Source organism: Coenobita brevimanus, chromosome 97, assembly GCF_032717465.1.
Source record: "Coenobita brevimanus isolate Jiangsu-jjx chromosome 97, ASM3271746v2, whole genome shotgun sequence".
NCBI lineage: Eukaryota > Metazoa > Arthropoda > Malacostraca > Decapoda > Coenobitidae > Coenobita > Coenobita brevimanus.
The window spans coordinates 17,261,970-17,286,043 of record NC_137050.1 but is presented as its reverse complement, the minus strand read 5'-3'; the positions used below and the strand labels follow the sequence as shown (position 1 = coordinate 17,286,043).

The following is a 24,074-nucleotide window of genomic DNA, read 5'->3' as shown; positions in this document are numbered from 1 at the left end:
GTGTGAGCACCAGGGACTGGGCCGACCAGAAGGACGAGGAGCTGATAGCACTCCACCTATACTACAGGATGAGGAGTCACCTGTCATGCCAAGGGGACACTGTCATGTATGAGGGTGATGAGGGGCACCTGCGACTTGTACTTCCCACAGCCCTTTGCAGCACGGTCCTAGCCAACCTCCTTGCAGGTCACCAGGGCAGGGACTTCTTGCTCAGGCAGGCCATGCAATGCGTTTGAGTGGCGTGGCATAGATGCTGAGGTGGAGCAAAAGAGGAGGCACTATCAAGTATTGGAATCAACGCCCCATCTCAACCTGCAGAAAACTTTCTGCCCACACCCACGCTCGAGTACCCCTTCCAGCAAACAGTGGCTGACCTGTTCCAACTTGAGGGGGAAGAGTACATCACTTATGCAAATGTGTTAACTGGCTGGCTGGAGGTGGAGCATCAGCCCAGGGGCACTGCCAGCTCACGGCTGATAATGGCCTTTGGTAAGTGGTTCAAGAGGTTAAGTGTCCTGGAGGTCCTGTCTTGTGATGGGGTTATGAACCTCATGAGTAAGGAAATGAGGGCAGTCCTATCCTCATGGCCTGTGCAGCTGAGGATGTGGTCGGCCCATTACCCACAGTCCAATGGCTGAGTGGAGGCCATAGTCAAGTCTGCCAAGAGGCTGCTGAGGAACAACACTGGCCTGGGTGGCTTCCTGGACACAGATGCAGCCACCAGGGCCATATTGCAGTACCTCAACACCCCGCTACACGACATCGATGTATCCCCAGCCCAGCCGCTGATGGAGCGTCAGCTGAGAGACTCCATACCCGCTGCCGAAGAACACTACAGGATCAGCAGGCAGTGGGCTGAGATGCTGAGAAGCAGGGAATGGGCCACAGCCCACATTGGGGATGCAGCAGCCACGAGATTCAACCAGACAGCACACAATCTCGCCCCTATCAACCCAGGCCAGTGGGTGAGCCAACAGAACCTGGAGATAGGGCAGTGGAACCGTGAAGGGGTTATTGTTGACCCACCAGCCCCAAGAAAGTACCTGATGAGGCAGGATGGCAGTAAGTGAGCCTCCCTCAGGAATTGCTGCCACCTATGCTCCTACGAGGAGACAGGAACAGACACCCTCCACGTATGTTGAGGGTGGTCCCCCGATGGGAGGATGACCATGGGGGGGAGGCCCCTTAGTCTCTTCCTCCCCTGGAGAGGCCACGGCATGCTAGGCACATCCCAAGACACCTAGAAAATTATGTACCATGACATGGCAGTGTTTTATACCCCTAGGCATGTTAAGGTGTTTTGTAATATGTATAACCTTGTTGCGCTTGTACCATGATACCAAAGCAGTGGTTGCCCCAGCACATGTAATTGAATTCCTTATTGTAGCAATTATGCCATTCTGAAGTCAGCATATATGCAACATGTAAATTTTGCCAGCATTGTGTCGTGTAATGCCAAGTCTTAAGTTATGATGAGTGTCAATATCTGCCTGTTGGCTTGTTATTGCAGTGACCTCCCTCCTCCTTGACCAGTTGTGCTTTGTATTAACACTGCAGGAAGTGGGGAATTCACTGCAATGGAGAGGGGGTGTTGGAGCATGTGCTTGCACGGTACCTCTTCCCACCAAGCAGAGCTCCCACGCATACCACCAGCCCTCACGTGGGGCTTGGCAGTCAGTCTGACTCAGACTGCCCTTGATAGAGGACGCACCTTGCCTGTACATATTAGAATAAATCTCAAGCAGGCCTTACTGTTTCCATCTCCCTCCTGTTTCTCACCCCAAGACCACATTATTGTATGAGTTAAGAAGTTGGTATTGTATGAATGGATTCAAAAGTATGAGCACTGGAAATGGGACTGTGTATAGAGTCCATTAAGTGAGTACGATAAAAAGCTTAGCAGATTGTGATATATGTGAATTAAGAAAGTCTTTTGGTAATAGGGTAGAAGAGAATATGGTTAGGTGGTATGAGCTAGTGCATAGCTCCTGCTGTTCCCATCCTTATACATTCTAGTTCTTATTCCAGCAAATCACAAAAGAAGTTGCAGAAGAATTTGGTACAGACATGATTTGGGGGAAAGATACTGATAGCAAATTCACTGAAAGAGTTTGCAGTGGTGTTGTGTTGAGGAGAGGTAGATTGAGGTGGTTTGGACATGTGGAGAGGATGGGGGATGATAATTGGGTGAGGAAGGTGAGAAGTGTTAATATTGGGGGTGGGGTTATGAGGGGTAGACCGAGAAAGACATGGGACGAGGTCATTAAGTGTGACCTTAGGGTTAAGGGACTGAACAGGGAGGCTGCAATGGATCGTGCAGCGTGGAGAGCCGCCATTAGGTGACCAAGGCCGACACATGCAAGCATGTTGGAGCCTTTAAAAACGAAAACGAAAACTGAATTTGTCATGTGTACCTGTGTCTGATAATGAGAATTTGGAAGTAACTTATTTTGATGTTAATTTATACAGCATTGTAGTAATGGCATAGATTATATGACTAATAATGCAGTTTTATGTTTTATATTGGAAGTATTGTACTATACTGTTACTGAAATAACGTTGTTATTATCACAGGAGTTTGGTCTGGATGCCCATATTGATCAGCAGATCATGAAGGAAGTTGAACCAGTCCTAAATGGTAGTATGGATACCATCACCATTAACACAACCATCCACAACGAAAATCGTGCCTTTGGATCAACTCTGTCTTATCACATGGCCTTGTAAGTAGACTCACACTTAGCACTTTGATATAATCTATTAGTGTTTGAAATACAGTATATTACTATGTTTATAAAACTGAAGTTGCAGTCAGCATTGACGATTTCTTATCTCACCAATATACAGGTACACCACCAATTTTCCAGTATTGGATGGTCCAGCACCTCTTTTAATCCAGACAAAATTGTGATCGGACACTTGAAATTCCCACGCTTGCAAACTTGCTTACTGGGTGGCCAATGACACTGAGTGGAGCAGGTGCTTACACTGCATGTTTTGGTGGTGATCCCGGTATTTTGTCTGATTCATATTTAATTTTACTTATATTTAACCCTAGCTATGGCATCTAAGAAAGCTGCAAATGCCAGTGGTGATGTCAGACAAAAACATCAGTCTGTTTCAGTACAGTCAAATTCTCCTTGAACGTCCACCAGACTACCGCAGTGATGAAAACCCTCTATAAACAGATAAAGCTTTAAATGGAAAAAATGTACTTGGTTCAGGGCCCACAAGTTTACATTTCCCTTTTTGCCTAATGTACCAAAATAACAGCTCCCTAAAAAAGACTGGAGGGACTGGATCAGCAGTGTTTATGTTGATTCTGCTCCTCTCAATCATGGACCAGATGACCCTTTTCTCTCATATTTCTCTTAAATAACTTCGTGAGCCAGCATTGTTCTGTATTTTCTGTGAATATGAAATTCTCACATCCAGCCCTGCCTAACCATCAATTTCTGTTCTTGAGATTACACATCATAACACTTCTCGTTCTTTCAGGTAAGCTTACCTTCAGATACTATATCACCACTTTAGTATACAGTACACTCGCACAGTGCGCGAGAGATTGGGAGGTCCACAACCTCGCGCAGTTTGAATATTGCGCACAGAGAATACATAATCTTATGGGAAAATTTACATATGGGTGGTACCCCCTCATACCTGGACATTTTTTGGCCCCTAGATACATAACAAAGGTCAAATTTTTCAGACATTGTACTACAGATATAGCTACAATAACAAAAATATGGGCAGTCACCTTAACAGCAGTAGACTACAGGCCTGATGGACTTAAATAACGGATTCAGAGTTGCCAGATCGCAATTGGCACATTAACAAACTCCTCAATTTTCATTACTAAATTTAATTTTTCATTACCAAACTCGTAAAGCTAGCATTTATTCTTCACATTATATATACAAGTGGAAATACACGTAATCACTCTCCTTATTATTAACACCATGTTGATTATTTTCACGCTATGTGGGCTAGCAAATTAATCAGAGAGAGCAAACAATCCACCATCTCCATCCTGTGTATCCTCATACATGTGAAAAATCCGTTTGATAATGCATTATTCTGATTCATTACCAAACAAATTTTTCATTACCACTCTCCTTATTATTAACACCATGTTGATTATTTTCACGCTATGTGGGCTAGCAAATTAATCAGAGAGAGCAAACAATCCACCATCTCCATCCTGTGTATCCTCATACATGTGAAAAATCCGTTTGGTAATGCATTATTCTGATTCATTACCAAACAAATTTTTCATTACCAATTTGGCCCACATTTGGTAATGAAAAATACCAAATGGCAACCTTGACAGTGAAGGGGGGAGGGGGGAGGAAGAAAGGGGTGAAGGGGCCTTGGTGTAAACCATCTGTTCTCGCCACGAGGCAATTTCAAATTATGGGTGGGGAAAAATTTGGATTTGGGGGTGGTTTTTTTTTTTTTTTTTTTTTTTTTTTGTTCCTACAGTCCAGGCCCACAATGTCCGGTAAGTGGGGTGTCCGGAAAGTGGGCGTCCAGATAGTATAGGAATTAATGTATTTATCATAAACAGAAATTAAAATATCACTGATGGAATTAGATGGCAACCTGCCATTTCAGTGATCTTATATTATTTAATTTCTTCTACATTTAATGCAAGTTAGGTTCTTAATACATAGTTTGTTCAGACTGTAAATTATGCCTAGTAGGTAACTTGACTCATTCAGTCTCTATGTGAGCAGAAATTTAATGTTGAGTAAATACCATGACTCAGCATTTTGCTCACTCCCTTCACCCGTGCACACCACAAGACCCGTGTTGCCATGGTTTGAGATGGCTGTGGTGTTGCCCCCTCAGACCATCCAAAGCAATTACAGTACCTTACTTTATCTAACTTAACCATACCACAAGTAGTCTAAATTGTATTATTTTAAGCATTAGTCCTCGTGTGTTTGTTTTGAAAACAAATCTTTCATGAAAAAACTTAAACGCTGGACTGTCTTGTGTGCATGCGTGAAGGGAGTCAGCAAAATGTTGCCCCAGTATTTACTCAACATTAAATTTCTGCCCACATAGAGACTGAATGAGTCAAGATACCTACTAGGTGTAATTTACAGTCTGAACAAACTATGTATTAAGAACCTAACTTGTGCTAAATGTAGCAGAAATTAAATAATATAGAACCACTGAAATGGCAGGTTGCCATCACATGCCATCAGTGATATTTTAATTTCTGTTTATGATAAATATAAACAATGCACGCTACGTTATATATACATTTTCTATTTGTATTATTTATATTACGGTATATGACATTACCATGGTTCACAGTTTCACATAACAGTGTAGATATTTAACAAAGAAAAATATGCTTTTTAAACAGCGCAGGGATGTGTTTGTCCCAATGGTGGTGACATCTACTGGAATACTAGGCTTTTCAGAAGCACCCCATTGCTTTAACATTCTGTATTTCAAGCATTTTTTAATTGGTTCATACCAAAAAAATTTTAAAGCACCTTTCCTGTCACAACCTTCTTTCCGATCATCAGAATGAGTTCCACCAGGGACACTTCACTGGCAATCTTCTCACCTACCTTTCAGATTCCTGGTTATCCTCCTTTCAGGACTTTAGTAGCTTTGGCACTGCACTTAACATCTCAAAAGCTTTCAGTTGAGTCTGGCATAAATCTTTAATTTCCAAACTGCCCTCATATGGTTTCTCTCCTTCTGCCTGTGCCTTTCATCACTGGCTTTCTTCTGGTCATTCTATAGCTGCTGTTGTAGATGGCCACCTTTCTTCTCATAGGGCTGTCATACAGTAGTGGTGTTCCTCAGGGCTCTGTCCTATCACGAACTCTCTTCCTTCTATTTATCAGTGATCTGAGCTGTACCTCTAACCCTATCCACTCATATGCTGGTGACTCCACTCTTCACCTTTCCATTCACTTCCTGCCGCATCCATCTCAGCAGTTACTCTAACAAACAAGGGATGAGGCTGTGGCACACCTAATGTCTGTCTTGACCCACTTCTTTGGTTGGGGTAAAAGTAATCTTGTTTTTAATGCTTCAAAAACTTGGCTCTTACATTTTTTGACCCACCAAAATCTTCCTCAGTGGTATCCACTGTTTTTTTAACAATATCCACCTCAATCCTTTATCATCATTAAATATACATGGAGTTTCATTCTCTTGGGATTTATCTTGGAAAGATCATATTACCTCACTTGTAAAATCTGTTTTCAGTGGATTAAGTATACTAAGCTGACTCTGTACCTACTTTACTCCTGCGCAGTTGTTGACATTATTCATGGGTTTTATTTCCCCCTGTGTAGAGTACAACTATCGTGTGGGGAGGCTTCCCACGGGCAGCTCTTCTTAACAAGGTGGAGCCAAAGTCTTTTTGTCTTAATAACTCTCCTCCTCTTATTGGCTCCTTTCAACCTCTGTCTCTTCGCTGCACTGCTGCACCTTTATCTCTTTACTGTCACTACTTCAATGATCACTGCTTCTCTGAACTGTCTGCCTGCATCCCTCCACCACTGTGGCAGGTGGATAGCACTCATCTAGCAACAAACTCTCATTCCTTTCCTGTCCAACTCTCTAATGCAAAAGTTAACCATTACTTCCAGTCCTTCATATACACAACAGGTCATCTTTGGAACTGTCTTCCTCGGTCTGTATTTCGTACTGCCTATGACCTCCAGTCTTTCAAATACAGTATGTCCAGGCATCTCGAAATTAACAGGTCTTGAATTTGGCTTTCTCTTATCTCATTTTTGTTTTTCATGGAGGGAACAGTCTTGAAAGCTTCTGGCCTTTAGTTCCTTCTCCATAAAAAAAAAGGGGGGGGTAACACTACACATAATAACTGGATAACATCCCTTCTCCACCCAACAGTACATGTAACAGACACATACATAAACACATAGCCATTACAACCTTTCAGAGCTTTTAATCAAATAACATCTTTCATGAACCACCACCAGACGTCCATCCCTCAGGAACTGCCCTAATCAGAGAGACAAAAATAAACCTAGCCAGACTGCGAACCACCTTCATCCTTCCCTGCCGCAATTCCAACAAAGAATACAACTCACAAACAGAAGACTGCGAACCACCTTCATCCTTCCCTGCCGCAATTCCAACAAAGAATACAACTCACAAACAGTTTACTTCTCCCACACTGCAATGCAACCCCCCTGTGCCACGACACACTTACCTCATGTACCTCACTAACACAGGACTGACAGTCCTTCAAAATAACCTCAGCAAAAGATCTCTGGCAACACTTTGTTGCCAGTGGTAGTCAGCTGGTTTCGTGTCAGCATAACCTCGTAGAATTTCATGGAGCACCCTGTTGAAGTGGTCAGTTTCCTACAGTCTACCATGTTCACATTCAAATGAGCCTATAACTAGCCATGTAGTGGTGAGAGTTGATTATTCTACTTTGTCTAGATTTTTCCAACATCCTAACAAGGGCATTATAACTCTATAATGTATTACAGTAAGAAAATGTTTTGGAAGGAAGTTAAGAGAGCAAGACAGGGAGATAAAGAATGTAGTAGGGAAATGAAAGATAAAAATGGCAGATTGCTGGTGGAGAAGGGAGAAAGAGTGAGCAGATGGAGAGAACATTTTAAGGAAGTATTACACATAGGGAATGAATGTAATCCTGTTATAAGTGGCTGGGAAATGGCTGGGAGGAGGAGGGAGATGAGAAGAGAGGAAGAGATCGGCAAGATGGAAGTAGTGGAAGAAATGAAGAAAGTTAAAATCTGGAAAGTCCTAGGAACTGGTGGAGTTTGTGATAAAATGCTGAAGCACAAGGGAGAGGTAGTGGTAGAATGGATATGAAAGATAGGCAGACTGGCCAGGGAGGAAAGTAGAGTCCCAGAGGATTGGAAGTCAGGTATAATTATTCCTTCGTACAGAGGAAAAACGGAAAAAAAAGTGTGTGGTAATCATAGGGGCATTTTTCTTCTTAGTGTAATAGAAAAGTATATGGCAGGACACTTATTGACAGAGTTGGGGAAATAACAAAAGAATTACTGGTAGTTGGAGATGAGCAGGGAGGTTTTAGGAAGGGAAGTGTTTGAAAAGGCTGTGTAGGTCAGATATTCATCCTAAAGTGTTTAGTGGAAAAGTTTCTAGAGAAGGGAATAAGTTGTACTCTGTCTAGTGGAAAAGTTTCTAGAGAAGGGATTAAATTGTATGCTGTCTAGTGGAAAAGTTTCTAGAGAAGGATATAAGTTGTATGCTGTCTTCATGGTTTTGGAGAAAGCATATGGCAGAGTGGATAGATATGAAAAATATTGAGAATACATTATGGAGTAAATGGGAAACTGCTGAATGGTGTGAAGAGTATGTGTGAGGGTGCAAGGGCTGCAGTGCATGTGGATGGTGAAGTTGTTGAATTCTTCAGTCTGAATGGTGGATTGAAACAGGGATGTCATGTTGCCATGGTTGTTCAGTTTGTATATGGATGTTGTTGTAAAAGAGATACAAGGTAGGGCAGTGGATGTTGGAGTAATGAGAAAGGGCAGCATTTGGAAACTTCCTGCTCTGTTGTTTGCAGATGATACTGTATTGTTAAGTGAAGATGAAGGGGAACTGAAAGGCTTGGTGAATGAGTTCGGGAGAGTATGCAAGAAAAGGAATCTAAAGGTGAACATAGGGAAGGGTAAAGTTGTGGTATTCAAGAGAAATTGTCACTAAATGCACAGTGAGGCTGGATGGTGTGGAAATGGAAAATGTGAGTGCATTTAAGTACTTGGGTAGTGTGATGAATAAGGATGGAAGTATGGAGGATGAGGTGCTTTAAAGAGTACTGCAAGGAAGAAAAGTTGCTGGTTGATGGAAAGCAGTGATAAGAAAGAGGGAAGTGAGCATGGAAGTAAAAAAGTCACTGCATGACAGCATTGCAATCCCCAGTCTAATGTATGGAAGTGAAGCTTGGACCTTGTTGGAAGGACACAAGTCAAGAGTGAGGGCACTGGAAATGAGTTATTTGAAAAGGGAATGTGGTTGCATGGAAAGCCAGACTGACAAATGAGAAAGTGCAGGAATGTTGTGAAGTGAATGTGATGGAAAGCATTAGGAGAAATACACTGAGGTGGTTTGACCATGTGGGGAGGATGGAGGGTGAGAGAATATCAAAGAGAGTGTATGTGAGTAAGGTGGAGTGGGCGAGAGGGAGGAGGAGATCAGGGATGAGATGGAGAGGTGAAGTAGAGAGGAATATGAGAGAGGTGGGTATAAGTTGGGGGAAGGGCAGCAAAATGGCAGGGGATAGGGCGACATGGAGGCAGTTTGATTGTGGCCACCCCTTACAGGATTAATGCTTCTGGGTATAGATGGATAGACAGATAGATATGTGCATTGCAAATGGTATTTTCTGTCACTTTGGATTGGAAAATTATCATAATCCATACAGGTACCCATCACTTCTTCTTTTTAGAAATGACAGTACTATAATACATGCATAAAATTACAGTGAATTTGTGTATCACCGATGTACTCGTAAATAGCCACTCAGAGGTGTTTTCTTTTAATTTCTTGTTTTGTTTTTTTTCCCCACAACAGGAAATTTGGTGAAGAAGGACTTCCTGAGAATAGCATCATCATTAACCTGAAAGGGTCAGCTGGCCAAAGTTTTTGTGCTTTCCTGGCACGAGGAGTTACAGTTACATTGGAGGGAGATGCTAATGACTATGTGGCAAAGGTGATTTGCTTCCCCATCATTTAGTCATTTTTGTACCAAAATGTGATGAAGATGATGCCTAATGATAATGAGTAGTAATATAGCTTTTTTTATATTTATCCTGGCATTACTACACATTACTTGATCCTGTAGTATGTGGCATGCAGCCAAGAAATAAATAAAAAGTAAATAAAAAATTAGGAGTTAATTATTGCATGAATGGATATTTAGCCCATTTCACAGGTCACTCTTGATAGCTTTGTATGTTTATTAGTTAATGTGTTTGAAAGAAGGTGTTAATTATTTTGTTTCCATTGTAGGGTCTTTCTGGTGGTGAGGTGGTGATATACCCAGAAAAGAATTTACCTGAGGAATACCGAACAGAGGACAATGTTGTTGTAGGCAATGTTTGCCTGTATGGTGCCACCAGTGGTTCAGCTTACTTCAGGGGAGTGGCTGCCGAGAGATTCTGTGTCCGTAACTCAGGAGCTGTGGCTGTTTGTGAGGTATGTCATGGTGTTATTTTATAGTCCCAACAAAACTTGAAAAGAGGACTTACACTGTACCTGTATTTACAGTGTATCGTGCAGTTAGTAATCCATTGGACAGATTTGTTTCTTTCTGAAGGTGTAACAGGAAGATGCTGTGTAAACATTTTGAGCAAAAATGAGAACTGTAGTAAAAAAGTGCTGTAATACATGAATTTCTATGTTTTTCCCACCATATGAAACAGGGTGTTGGTGACCATGGATGTGAATATATGACTGGGGGCAGAGTGATCATCCTAGGACTCACTGGCCGTAACTTTGCTGCTGGAATGTCTGGAGGCATCGCTTATGTCTACGATCCCACCAAAGTCTTCCCCAGGTATGTAATTGGAAAGGCTTGAGTATGCAATTGGAAGAGGTGTTAGACTGGGAGCAGAATGAGGATTAGGGAAAATTATTTATTCCTGAAGATATATATGGCCTGTGTATTACTGAAGGTATAGATGGCCTGTATGTTCCTCAAATTCTACTAAGTGATGATCATAGTCATATGATTCCTTTCTCATGTTTTCACAAGTATTGTGTTCTGCAGTTGCAGCTGTCTAGAAAATCTCGCAGTTACTTATATAATCACCCTCCATGTTATGCCCTAACCTGTTAACCTAGTGTTCAGCATGACTTGGATTTACACAAGTCAGACAGTTGAAATCCATTTTATCCAGAGCTGCTGTGTTAACGAGTGTGACCCCCAATTTTAGGGCCAGACATACTTGCTGATATGTTTTCCAGAGACATAAAAACATACCCTGCTGTACAGAGGTAGAGTAGGCATAACACAGTGACATTAGAAAAGACATGAAGCAACAGATTATGGCACTCACTTTCACAGCTAACAATTGTTGGCATGAGGGGGGGTTCTGAGGCTGAGGAGTTGGAGCAGCCTCCAACTACTCTGTACCTCTACTAGGCAGTGGAGGTGGCTGCAAACCCTTCATAGCCACTGATGTAACATCAGCTGAGAAGTCCTTCATAGCAGTGGGTGGTTGATCTTGGGATGCTTGTAGGGGAGAGGAGGTAGGAACTGGTTGCAGCAGTGGCAGAAGGTAGGCTGTGTTAACTTGCCAAGGATTGCTGTTCAGTAGTTGGTAGAGAAATGCATTGCTCTGAGTGCAAATCTATCCTTGCACTGAATTCTTCATAAATTGTGCTATAAATGTTAAGCATCATGTCCTTGGTGCCAGCTCGGATTTGTAGTAGGTCACTCATAGCTTGAGACAGCAGGTTTCCTGGCTCTACTTGTACTGCTGCTGCTGCTGATCTCTTGGTTTCTTGAGATACCTTCTCCTCCTCCTCCTGAGCTCATTGATAGTCACTACAAGCCTTATATCCTTTAGATTGTGAATATCCTCCCTGGTTGTGGACACTGTAATGTCCTTCCTTCACAGTGGCTGACAGGGCATTGAGGATTGGTTTCGGTTGAGTTGGGTAAAAGTGGCAGGATCTTTTTCCACCCATGCCAAATAGATTCGTACTGACATACCTCTGTGCTATAATGAAGTCAGAAATTACATCCCTCAGGTGAAAAGATTTCCAAAACTATGCTCTGTCTTCTGATGTTGGCCATTTTTAATATGAAATGTTTGCAGGGACCACCTCTCATCAACCCCAGTCCCCCTATTTGGGGCCCTCCATCTGCACTCTTCTATCTGAAGACTGCTGCATTTACTTGTTGGTGGTCCTGAACAACAGTCCCTTAAGCACAGAAATGATTTCATGATCCAAGGGCTGAATTTTGGAGGTAATGTTTGATGATGAAAGTATCACTCCTACGTCTGGGTGATTTCTAGCTAGGTATGCCAGATGTCCTGGGCAGTTGTTCATCTTGAGCACTACCTGGAAAGATAAGTTTTTTCCTGCAAAAGTCTTCACCTGTGAACACCAACACTTCAACAAACCAGTGAGTTACTACCCCATTGAAGTGTGATCCCATTCAATGTCCAGTCACTTCAGGCTTCCACCCACAAATAACCAAGAATTTGGCAAACCAGTGGGTGACAAGTGGCGAAAGCCACTTGTCACCCACTGGTTGCATTATCACTTTAAAAAAATTAAAGAATCAAATATTTCTAAAAAAATTAAAAAATCAAATATTTCTTTGTTTGTTCTCTCTTCATTATTTTTCTTTGCTTCTGAGCTCTAATTTTCTCTTTCCTTCTGGTTTAGTTTCCTTGTTACAGCTGTCCCAATAAATTTTGCACTTTTTTTCAATCTCCATCATTTCATTTTTATTATAAAAGCTCCAACATGCCTTCATACATTGGCCTTGGTCACCTAATGACAGCTCTCCATCCTGTGCGATCTCTGCCAGCCTCCTTATTCAGTCCCCTATCTCTGAAGTCACATTCTCTGACCTCATCTCAGGTCTTTTTATGTCTGCCTCTCACAGCCCTACCCGCAGTGTTAACACTTCTCACTATCTGTACCCAATGGTCTTCCCCCACCCTCTCTACATGCCATGCCCAAACCATTTCAGTCTACCTCTCCTCATCACAAAATGAATACACTCCAGTCCCATCTTTACTCTTAACTCTTCCATTGTAAACCTAGCGCCCCCCCCCCTCCAAGCCTCACATTCAAGGACACACTGCACATCCACCTAATCTGTCATTTCTGTACATTTGAGCCTGCAAATATCCTCTTCCTTTACTGCCCAGGTCTCACTACCATACGGTATTACACTCCTAACACATGCCGCATACAAATATTCCGTAGCACGGAGAGGCAACAGCTCCCTGAACTTCTTCCAACCACTCCTCACACTACAGAGCTACCTCCAGCCCCACCTCCAGCACATAACATGTCTTCCAAGTAACAAAACTCTTCCACACACTCAAGAGACTCACCAGCAAAATCAATCCTTTCAAGCTTGACAGTCTCCACATGCTCTCCCCAACACATGTACACATGAAATCAGCATTATCTCACAATCTACCTCTAGTACCATTACTTCTTTCATGCACCTTCTTATCACAAACACTTCATGAGATGGAATTACTTCCCAGGCCCTTGTGGCAAACTGCACATGGCCATCTCTCTCTTCTATGACAGTATCTCCACCAACCCAAGAAACCATCACCTTTGTTTTATCTGCATTTATTCTCAGGCCCTTGTGCCCCATACCATCACTCCACTTCCTAAATCTTTCCTCTGTCTCTCATTCATTCTCTGCAACCAACACTAAATCATCAGCATACAACATTTCCCATGGGAGTCCATTTCTGAAGTCATGTGAAAGGCCTTCAGGCATCATGATAAACAACAAGAGGCTAGAGACTGACCCCCGATGAACGCCAACATTCATAGAATCCTCGTCACTCAAATCTCCATTCACTCTCATCTGGGTGCAAGCACCTACATACATAGCCATAATCACTTTAACCAGGCACTCCTCGATCCCAAGTATTCTCATTGCCTATTTCACCACCTCCCCAGGGACTCTGTCAAAGGCCTTCTCCAAATTAACAAAAACAAATACAGAGCCCTGTTCTCTCTTATATATTTTTCCTGTAGCTGTCCAGTGCTGAATATGGCATCATTGGTCCCTTTGCCTGGCATAAACCCAAATTGTATCTCATCAATATTCACTCTTTCTCTGATCATACCGTCTAGAACTCTGTCCATTACCCTTATGATCTGGTCCAAAAGTTTTATGTCTATAATTTCCTCTTTTGAGGACATCACCCTTCCCCTTGTATACATTTACATTCTCACTCAGTCAATCATCTAGGACAAGGCACTTATATCTAATACTGTAGTATTTATCTAGTCAGCAACTAACCCTACTCCTGTATATCCTGAGGCCTTCAGCATTTCAGCAGTCAACCCAGATGCATGCTGCCTTCCCCACCAGCATTCTGCCTATTGTCCTGTTCACAGTAGCAGCAGCAGTCAAAGGTCAGGGGCCAGACGCTGGATCTGCTGACTTTAAACCTTCCCTGTTTCTGTCAAACTTCTTATTAAGCAACCAGTTATAATGCTCTCCAGGTGTCTAATATCCTCACTGTTCAGAACTACATTACCTTCATCTTTCTTCACACACTGCTCACGTATGATAATGTTGTTTTCTCTCTTCATCTGATTTGTCACCTTAAGTATCATATTCTTCCTTCTAACACTAGTTAGGTTATTCAGTTAAAGCCTCAGAGACTCAGATTTTTCCCTGTATACCTCTTTTCTAGCTAGTGCTTGGCAGCCAAGTATTCCTCTTTGTTACCATCTCTTTTCCATTCCCAGAATAGCCTTCTTTTCTCTGTTACTGCAGCTTCTTGACACCATCCCACCACCATGTTATTTAACATTGTGAGGGACCCCTTGTCCATCCAAAGACTGAGTCAGTAACTCCCAGACAATTGTTCTTGAGAGCTCTGTACTGTTCATTAACACGTCTGTCTGATCTGTCAACATCTGCCTGCTCAGCCATGGTGAATACTCATCTCGCTATAGTAGGCATCCCTTACTGCTTGGTTTTTCAACTTCTGTATTTTCCTTCTAAGTGCGTAGGTCCTCTTCTTCATCAGTCACTCCATAAGCACCATGTCACATATCAATAATTCATGTTGCTGCACACATTCTTAGTTCCCTATAACTTTAACATCTCTCCCCAACCTCCTATCAGCCCTCCTGACCAAGAGATAGTGTATCTGGCTACTGTTTCCCCCTGACTCATATTTAATCAAACCTGCTCACTCTTTTTCTTATAATGAGTGTTGCCCACAATCATATTTCACCGCCTCCCCAAACTAGAGTATCCTTTCCCCTTCCTCATTTTTCGTACCGTATATGCATCCCCCATGTGTCCCTTCATGTCCATGAGCTGTTCACCCACATGACCATTTAAGTCCCTTTCCAAAACAACAATTGCATCATCCCCCATACCACTTACCATGCTTATTAAGTCATCCCAGAATCTGTCTTTTTCTGTATCATCCAATCCAGCCTGTGAAGCATACGCCAACATAAAAGGAATTGTCAGCCAACTGAACAAAATTTTCACTGCTAGGATCTTTTCATTCACACATTACTTTCATGACATACCCCATCCATTTTTTCCTTAACCAGCACACCTACACCACCATGTCCATCTGCCCTTCCCTGCCAGAATAATTTCACTGATGTTCCTTTTTGGCAATCATTGTGGCTGATCCTTCTCTATATCTAATCTCTTATACACAACCAACAGCCACCCATCTCCTAGTCAATGCCTTAACCACGTCCCCTGCTCTCCCCCTCAAATTACTCACACGGTGCCGACTGTTAAGCACCCACAATCAGTAATGGAATGGGGATGTTTCTCAGGTGAAATGGGAAGGGGAGGCCTCTACTTTCTTCCTAAGAACTTGATGATGAATGGTGGCCGGTACATTCAAGTTCTGAAAGATCGTTTGTTAAACTTTTTTGCTATTCATGGGTGCGACTTTTTCATGCACGATTTAGCTCCACGTCACAAGTCAAGAAAGGTGACAAAATAGTGTCAGGATAATCGGATTGAGGTCCTCGAATGGCCTGGCAACAGTCCGGATCTAAATCGTATAGAAAACTGCTGGGCAAAGATGAAGAAAATTATGGCACAGGAGAATACACCCAATCTGGACAACCTCAAGACTGAACTGACAGATGTTTAGTGTAAAGAAATGTCCGTAAATTACTTTAGAGATCTAAGTGACTCCATGCCAAAACACATCCAGCTGGTCCGGGAAACAAGGGAAACATGATTTCATTTTAGTGAATGGCATTTCCAAAACAAACATTGTATGTTTTCTGTTTTTTAATACTTTGTAAGGGGAGGTCTTTAGTCAATTTGTGGTAGCTGTATATATATATATATATATATATATATATATATATATATATACAGTATATATATTTGTGGTAGGTGGGGGTGCTCACCATCCACTCACTCAGTGTAGTGCTGCTCTCAGGTGTCTGCCCTGTCCTCTCCTCCATCGTTCTTTCCTTTCATCATCATCTGTCTTTCTTTCCTTCATTCTTTCCTCGTCTTTCTGCCTACGGGTGACTTTACACTCCCTCTTCTGTCTTTCATTCCTTCATTCTTTCTTCTTCCTTCTGCCTGTGGGTGACTCTACACTGAGTGACAAGCCAAATGGTTTCCTGTACACCAGGAAACCATTTACTATGCTGGGTGGTAACCATATAACCAAATTTTGGCGCCTGGTGGTTTAGTGGGTAATTATTGTGCTCCAGTCGGATTGAGCTGGTGAAGGTTTATATCCAAGGGGTGGTTGGGGTTTATTGCTCACATAATGCCACTCAGGGATGAGTGAGGTTGGTCACTCTCATCTTAAATGTCAGGACCAACTGCCTAGCCCCGGGCTGCTACGCTCCTCGTGGGGCAATGTGGGATTGGATGATGGATGGATGGATACACACACACACACACACACACACACACAGTCGAGTCATCTAATCTATGGCAATATGGTTCTGGGCCACTGCTGTGCTTTAGAATTTCCATGGTTTACAAATAACAAAACTTATGGGAAAAATTGCTTATGATTTTGGCCTCTCGGCCAAGTTGCCACATATTTCCCTACTTACACCCAGCTACAGTAGTCACCAGTGAACACTAGCACACACGCAAATAATTATTCAGTGCATGTATTACTGGGAATTAAGAATATTAAACATTAGCCCGTCGTGCCCCGTAAGTTTTCTGTGAGTGTGTGTGACTTGATTAGAGAAAATGCCACAAGGGCAGGCTAGACCCGTGCATGAAGGAAAACATTCTCATGTGTTTTATTTGCCCCAGAAATTGGTAATAATGGTATAAATTGTATACCATCATCTTCCCTTATGTTTATACTATATCGTAAGCTAATAAAAACACATAAAATTGATGAGTAAAAGTACTGTGAAAGTACCGAAATGAGGTGAGAATACTGTTGTTCAACAGTGAAAACAACTGCCCTGCACTCTAGCACAAAATTTTACCTCATAATGCAAGAACTAAACATGTGGCTAGGTGCAGAAATCCACGAGCTTTCACGTGGTGTTGTCAGAATTCTGATACAACCAATAGTTTTTGAGTAAATCCCCAAAAATTGCCCCCCCCCCCCATCCCCCAAACTGATAACTGAGAGAATGCCAACTATTTGAGAGTGTTGGCCTGGAAATAGACACCCTCCCCTATGATGGACCAAATATTGACACATTTCATGCTAAAACATAATTTTTGGTGAATATTTTTGTCCAGACTTGCCTAATTGACATCCCTTCAGACCAGTACTGACAAGTGCATCATTGTGCTTCATTGGTTCCTCTTCAGACTAACACCATTTTGACCTTTTTTGAGTCTTCATGTGCAAAGGGGTTAAATAAATAACATTAAAGGATCTTACCTTACTCCGACTGACGACAATGCTTAAGTGGAAGGGGTGGGGGTGGGGTTTTGAGGCTAGGGGCAAACTAGGGCCTCTCAACTTGAGGCAAGTGTGGTGGTGCCCCATACTGCCACTGCCTCAGCCCCACTTCTTCTTCAATTTGTTGACGCCATAATCAGCAGCAATTCTTACCTTTTTCTCTCCATTATCGATACAACAAATAACATCCATTTTCTGGTCATATTTAAGTGATGACTTTTTTCTGTCCCTTTTGTGACGAAGTCTTAGGCCGGTTGTGGTCTGGCATCGTATCATGCAGGAAGGGCAAGTAAGGGAGAAAAGGGGGGAGAGGAGCAGGTAGTCCTCAGAAACAGCACTTGTGGCCACTGCAGGAATAAACAATGGAGGGAGGGAGCTGCAAGGGAAGGGTTATGATTGGCTTCTCATTGCTTGCTATGCTTACCTGTCGATGGCTGATTGCCGCGGTTTGTGGTACAGAGTCGAACCATTGAAATCTCAATGGAAATGTGTCACTTTTGCACCGAAAGTCCGCACTTCAAGCATATAACCATGGTTTCTGCTACTTTTTGGTTCTGAGCAGGAACCATACCGTGGATTAGAAAACCATGGCTTACAAACACATGTTATTATGCAAGTCAACTCTCTCTCTCTCTCTCTCTCTGTTTCTCTCTCTCTCTCTCTCTCTGTCTCTCTCTCTCTCTCTCTCTCTCTGTCTCTCTCTCTCTCTCACACACACACACACACACACACACACATATATATATATATATATATGTATGTATGTATATGTATCTTCACACACACACACATATATATATATATGTATATCACACACACACACACACATGCTCATATATATATATATATATATATATATATATATTATATATATAGTCGGTGCAATGGAAGTCTGGACACTCTAATTCGCACCATATATGTGGTAGGGTCCAAGAAATATTGTAGGAAAATTCCTGTAGTCGGTGGATATTTTTCTGGTGGTTTCTAGCGGCTTTACAGGCTTACCAGCATGTGCTGTGACTTTATGAGTTCAGTGCCTGCCTGACTTTGGATGGGAAAGCACGTCGGATTTTCCTGTCCTGCCTGGCCTTTGTTAATTTCAAAGCTCTCGTTTTCACACCTTCCTCTGCCTTAGTGAATCATTGGAGATTGGTCCCAAGCCACTAACTGATGTAGAAAAAGCCCAAATTTTAACTATGAGAGAGGAAAATGTAAAAATTAAGGATATTTGTATTCGAACTGGGTGAGGAAAATCTACCGTTATGTCACTCCTTGCTGCTGCCCGCCACCTGCCAAAAACACAATTCCCCAACATAAAGACAGGCTAGGACCTAAAAGGAAAACATCACCAACTACAGACAGGTTACTGAAGCAAGCTGTGATAAAGGACCCACGTTTGACTGCTAGACAACTGAAAGATATGTACCCAGAATTGCTGAAAGATGTGTCTGAAAGAACCATACAGCATCGACTTCATACAGACTTCAAGATCCCCAGCCGTACTGCTGCACTGAAGCCTCGCCTTAATTCTTACATTTTCCTCTCTCATAGTTAAAATTCGGGCTTTTTCTACACCAGTTAGTGTCTTGGGACCCATCTCCAATGATTCACTAAGGCAGAGGAGGGTGTGAAAACGAGAGCTTTGAAATTAACAAAGGCCAGTCAGGACAAGAAAATCTGATGTGCTTTCCCATCCACAGTCAGGATGGCACTGAACTCATAAACTCACAGCACGTGGTGGTAAGCCTGTAAAGTCACTAGAAACCACCAGAAAAAAATCCACCAACTACAGGAATTTTCCTACAATATTTCTTGGACCCTACCAAATATATGGTACAAATTAGAGGGTCCAGACTTTTATTGTGCCAACTGTATATGTATATATATACTTATATATGTATTATATATTACATATATATATATATTATATGTACACACACACACACACACACACACACACACACACACACACACACACACACACACACACACACACACACACACAATTTGAAGGTGATATATACTAATGTTGATGGTTTCATATCGACAAGGATCGAAATTAACGATTTCTTGAGAGAACATGAACCTGATGTCATGTGCTTTGTAGAGACCAAATTAAGAGAAGATATTGATGTTCATTTGGGAGATGGTAAATACAAACTGTGGAGAAAAGACAGAAAAGAAAAAAAGGGAAGAGGAGTGATGATAGCAGTGAAGAACAACATAAATGTAGATACTGTGGAAATGGGAGAAGGCAGGGCTGAAGTGATATATATGAAATTAGAAACTAGAGAGAATGTTAAGAGAGATATGGCGGTAGTGTATGTTCCCCCAAAGACGAGAGCATGGAAGGATGACGAATACCATGAGATGTTGTCAGATATGGCTAGCTATTTGCAAAAAATAATTGAGAAAAGCAATAATATAATTTTGGTGGGTGACTTTAACTGTAAGAGGTGAACTGGGAGGAATGGTACTCGGGAGGCGGCGAGGATTCGTGGGGCACTATGTTATTAAATATAATAATGAATAATGTGATGATGCAGTGGGTCAAAGAAGAGACACGGTTTCGAGGTGAGGACACACCAGCAAGGTTAGATTTACTGTTCACCAAAGAACCCGATGTAATAGAATCATTGAAATATCTCTGTCCTTTAGGAAAAAGTGATCATGTGGTCATTGAGTTCCAGATGTTAATAGGGAACGTCGAGCCAAGAGACGAGCTTCATAGACAGGGAAGATACAACTTTGGGAAAACAAATTTTACAGGATTGAGAAACTTTTTTGAAAATGCGGATTGGAGAAAATTCAGAGAAACAAGATAGATACAGAGGAAGTGGGATATCTTTCTAGACCTCTATAATTTGGGAGTGGAAAAATTTGTACCAAGAGTAAGAGGGAAAGAAAACAGGAAAAAGGAGTGGTTTAATAGAAGGTGTATGATAGCAAAAAAAGAGAGAGATAAGGCGTGGAACAATTGGAGAAAGAGAGGTAACAACAGAACAAAGGAAGAATATAAAAGAACAAGAAATGAATATACAAGAATACGTAGAGAAGAAGAAAAGAATTTTGAAAAAGGTATAATAGACAAATGCAAGGATGAACCCAAACTGTTTTATAGATTTGTTAATGGCAAACTGAAACAAAAGGAAGGAATCACCAAACTGAAAGTAGGAGAGGTCTTTAAGAATTCGGCAATGCAAGCAGAAATAATGAACAAACGTTTCCAGTCAATTTTCACTAAAGAAAAGGAGCTTGTGGAAGGGGAGGGAGTGATTAGAAATGTTCCGGTGATGAAAGATATAAAAGTGGAGGTACAGGAAGTGTATAAATTACTGGAAACTCAAGATGTAAGGAAAGCCCCAGGACCTGATGGAATTTTTAATTGGGTACTGAAGGAATGCAGAGGACAACTGGCGGATAAAATTCACAGTTTAATCGTATGCTTACTGGAAGAGGGGAAAGTGCCACAAGAATGGAAGGGGGCAAATGTGGTACCAATTTACAAGGGAGGAAACAGGGAAGAACCCCTGAATTATAGACCAGTGTCTCTAACCAGCATGGTCGCAAAATTATGTGAGAGAATCCTGAAAGACGGATGGATAAAATATCTGGAAGAGATGAATATTTTGGCTGAATGTCAGTTTGGATTCAGAAGTGGAAGGTCATGTGTTTCTAACTTGTTGAGCTTTTACTCAAGAGCGATTGATGTGGTACAGGAGAGAGATGGTTGGGTGGATTGTGTGTACTTAGACTTAGAGAAGGCCTTTGACAAGGTACCTCATAAGAGACTAATGTGGAAACTAGAATATATAGAAGGACTAAAGGGGAAACTTCTGGAATGGATGAGAGACTTTTTGAGAGACAGACAAATGAGGACAGTAATAAAGGATAAGATGTCTGGATGGAGGGAAGTAACAAGTGGAGTCCCTCAAGGCTCAGTGTTGGCGCCAGTAATGTTCCTGATTTACGTAAATGATATGGTAGATGGAGTGAACAGTTATGCGAGTCTGTTTGCTGATGATGTAAAGATCTTGAGGAAGGTAGAGGTTGACGAGGATTGTAAAATACTGCAGGAGGATTTGGATAGGATACACAATTGGAGCCGGACATGGGAAATGAAATTTAATGTAAAGAAATGTAAAATATTGGAAATGGGTAAAAGTACCGGGAGGCCATCACTGAATTATTTGTTGGGTAATGAATTAATCACAAAAAGGAGAGAAGAGAAAGATTTGGGAGTGCTGGTCCAAGATAGTTTGTCACCAGAAAAGCACATTAACAAGATAGTTAGAGAGACTTATAAACTCTTGACTAACACAAGAGTAGCATTTCATTATATGGATGAGGAGATGATGAAAAAATTGATAGTGGCCATGATCCGCCCCAGGTTAGAATATGCAGCGGTAGTGTGGTGCCCACACAAAAAGAAAGATATAAACAAGATTGAGAGAATACAAAGAACAGCAACCAAGATGGTCCCCAGTCTGACAGACCTGTCATACAGAGAGAGGCTGGAAATACTGGATTTGCCTTCCTTAGAGGAAAGGAGAAAGAGGGGAGACATGATTGCAGTGTTCAGGACCATGGTGGGAGTAGATAAAATTGACAAAGAAGATCTGTTTGTATGGGATAAGAGAGCAACAAGAGGACACGGAATGAAATTGAAAAAGTCAAGCTGCTTGAAGGATATCAAGAAATATAGCTTTCCTTACAGAAGTATAGACTTATGGAATAGCCTGGACAAAGAGATCGTCCAGTCTAAAAACTTAAACGAGTTTAAAGCTAAATTTGACTTACTGAGAAACAGCGACGGAAACCCACGAGCATAGTACATTCCGTGTATATCACAATTAGGTATATTAGGTAAATACTTAAATATTTGGAATGACTTAGACAAAGAGGTGGTGCATGAGAAAAACATTCATGTGTGTAAAGGTAGACTTGATAAATGTGGATATGGAGACAGGACAACACGAGCATTGCTCAATTCCTGTATACTACAAATAGGTAAATACACACACACATAGTCAGGTCCTGCCATTCGCGGGGTTTATGTACCAGAACACCCCGCGAATGTTGAATTCTGCGAATAGCCCAAATCTACCAGGGAAGTCATTGATTTCAGTGTTTTAGCTATTCCTGTTACCTACAAACCCACTGTAACACCTGTAAATATATTTTAAGGCACATTAATACATCCTAAAAAGGCAGTACAGGATGATACACAAGCCCTTCTGGGCACAGTATGCTGTACTCACCACAGGATGATAATGATGATAGTTTGAAGTGTGCTGGATAGCACATACCCATGCAGGGTAACTGCATAGTTTAACTGTATAGGACAGTATTTCTCACAGAAAACAAGCAAAAAAATCACCTATGAACCATTATGAACAGCTGATGCTATGGGAAAAGTGGGAAATATCTTCAAATAATTTTCCAGAAAAATCCGCGAATGTGAACCTGCAGATGGCAGAGGTTGACTGTATATATATATATATATATATAGACAGAGAGTGAGACAAGGTTCAGAATGCATGTGATAAATGTGGCTGCCAGAACTGCCTTAGAGAAAGCAGCAAGGAAACAAGAACCGCAGCTAGTGACATGATTCAGTTTTCAATTCATATGTCATCACAAGCCAAATCTGAAGTTCTTTCTGGATCAGCCCATGCAAGATGAAGTGGGGTCACAGTTTTGATCATCATGCAAGTCAGATCAATGAGCTGGATCCTTGCAGGTTGGAGGGTGATTTTGCTTGTATTTTTCAGTGCATATAAACAGTACACATATCTGATCCACATTCCATCATCTCTGACATCATATTTTTTCCTAATTTGATGTTTTGTACATAGCATAACTCTCTCAGTCACCATTCTCATCTTAACTGGAACAGGTATACTTGACAGGCCTTTTCTTTTGACGTATGTGCCTTCTTATTTTTTATTTTTTATTTTTTTTTTAATGCGAGGAAGAAGGAACCAAAGGCCATGTGCCCGCAATAACAGTTCTCTCCAAGAAAAAAACAAAATACAATAGAGAGCCAAATTCAAGATCCATTCATTTCGAGATGCCTGGACACACTGCGTTTGAAAGACTGGAGATCATAGGCAGCAGGAAATACAGACAGAGGGAGACAGTTTCAGAGTTGACCTGTTGCATAAATGAAGGACTGGGAGTAATGGTTAACTCTTGCATTAGAGAGTTGGACAGAAAAGGGATGAGAGTTTGCTGCTAGACATGTGCTACGCACACATCGTAAAGGTGGAGGAATGCATGCAGACAGTTCAGAGGAGCAGTGACCATTAAAGTAGCAATAGAAAAGAGATAAAGATGTAACAGTGGGGCGAAGAGACAGAGGTTGAAGGGAGTCAGTAAGAGGAGGAGAGTTAATGAGACGAAAAGCCTTTGACTCCACCCTATTGAGAAGAGCTGTATGTGGGGAGCCTCCCC

General features: G+C 41.7%; 1 protein-coding gene across 1 annotated transcript in view; it reads left to right on the top strand.

The window, feature by feature from the left end:
- LOC145413616 (uncharacterized) overlaps positions 1-24,074 on the top strand; it is a 569,601-nt gene that overhangs the window by 411,531 nt on the left and 133,996 nt on the right. Inside the window, exons 26-29 of the mRNA XM_080283270.1 lie at positions 2,575-2,723; positions 9,577-9,715; positions 10,015-10,200; positions 10,428-10,561. Of these exons, the coding sequence (XP_080139396.1) occupies positions 2,575-2,723; positions 9,577-9,715; positions 10,015-10,200; positions 10,428-10,561 (608 nt within the window). The remainder of the gene's footprint in view (positions 1-2,574; positions 2,724-9,576; positions 9,716-10,014; positions 10,201-10,427; positions 10,562-24,074) is intronic.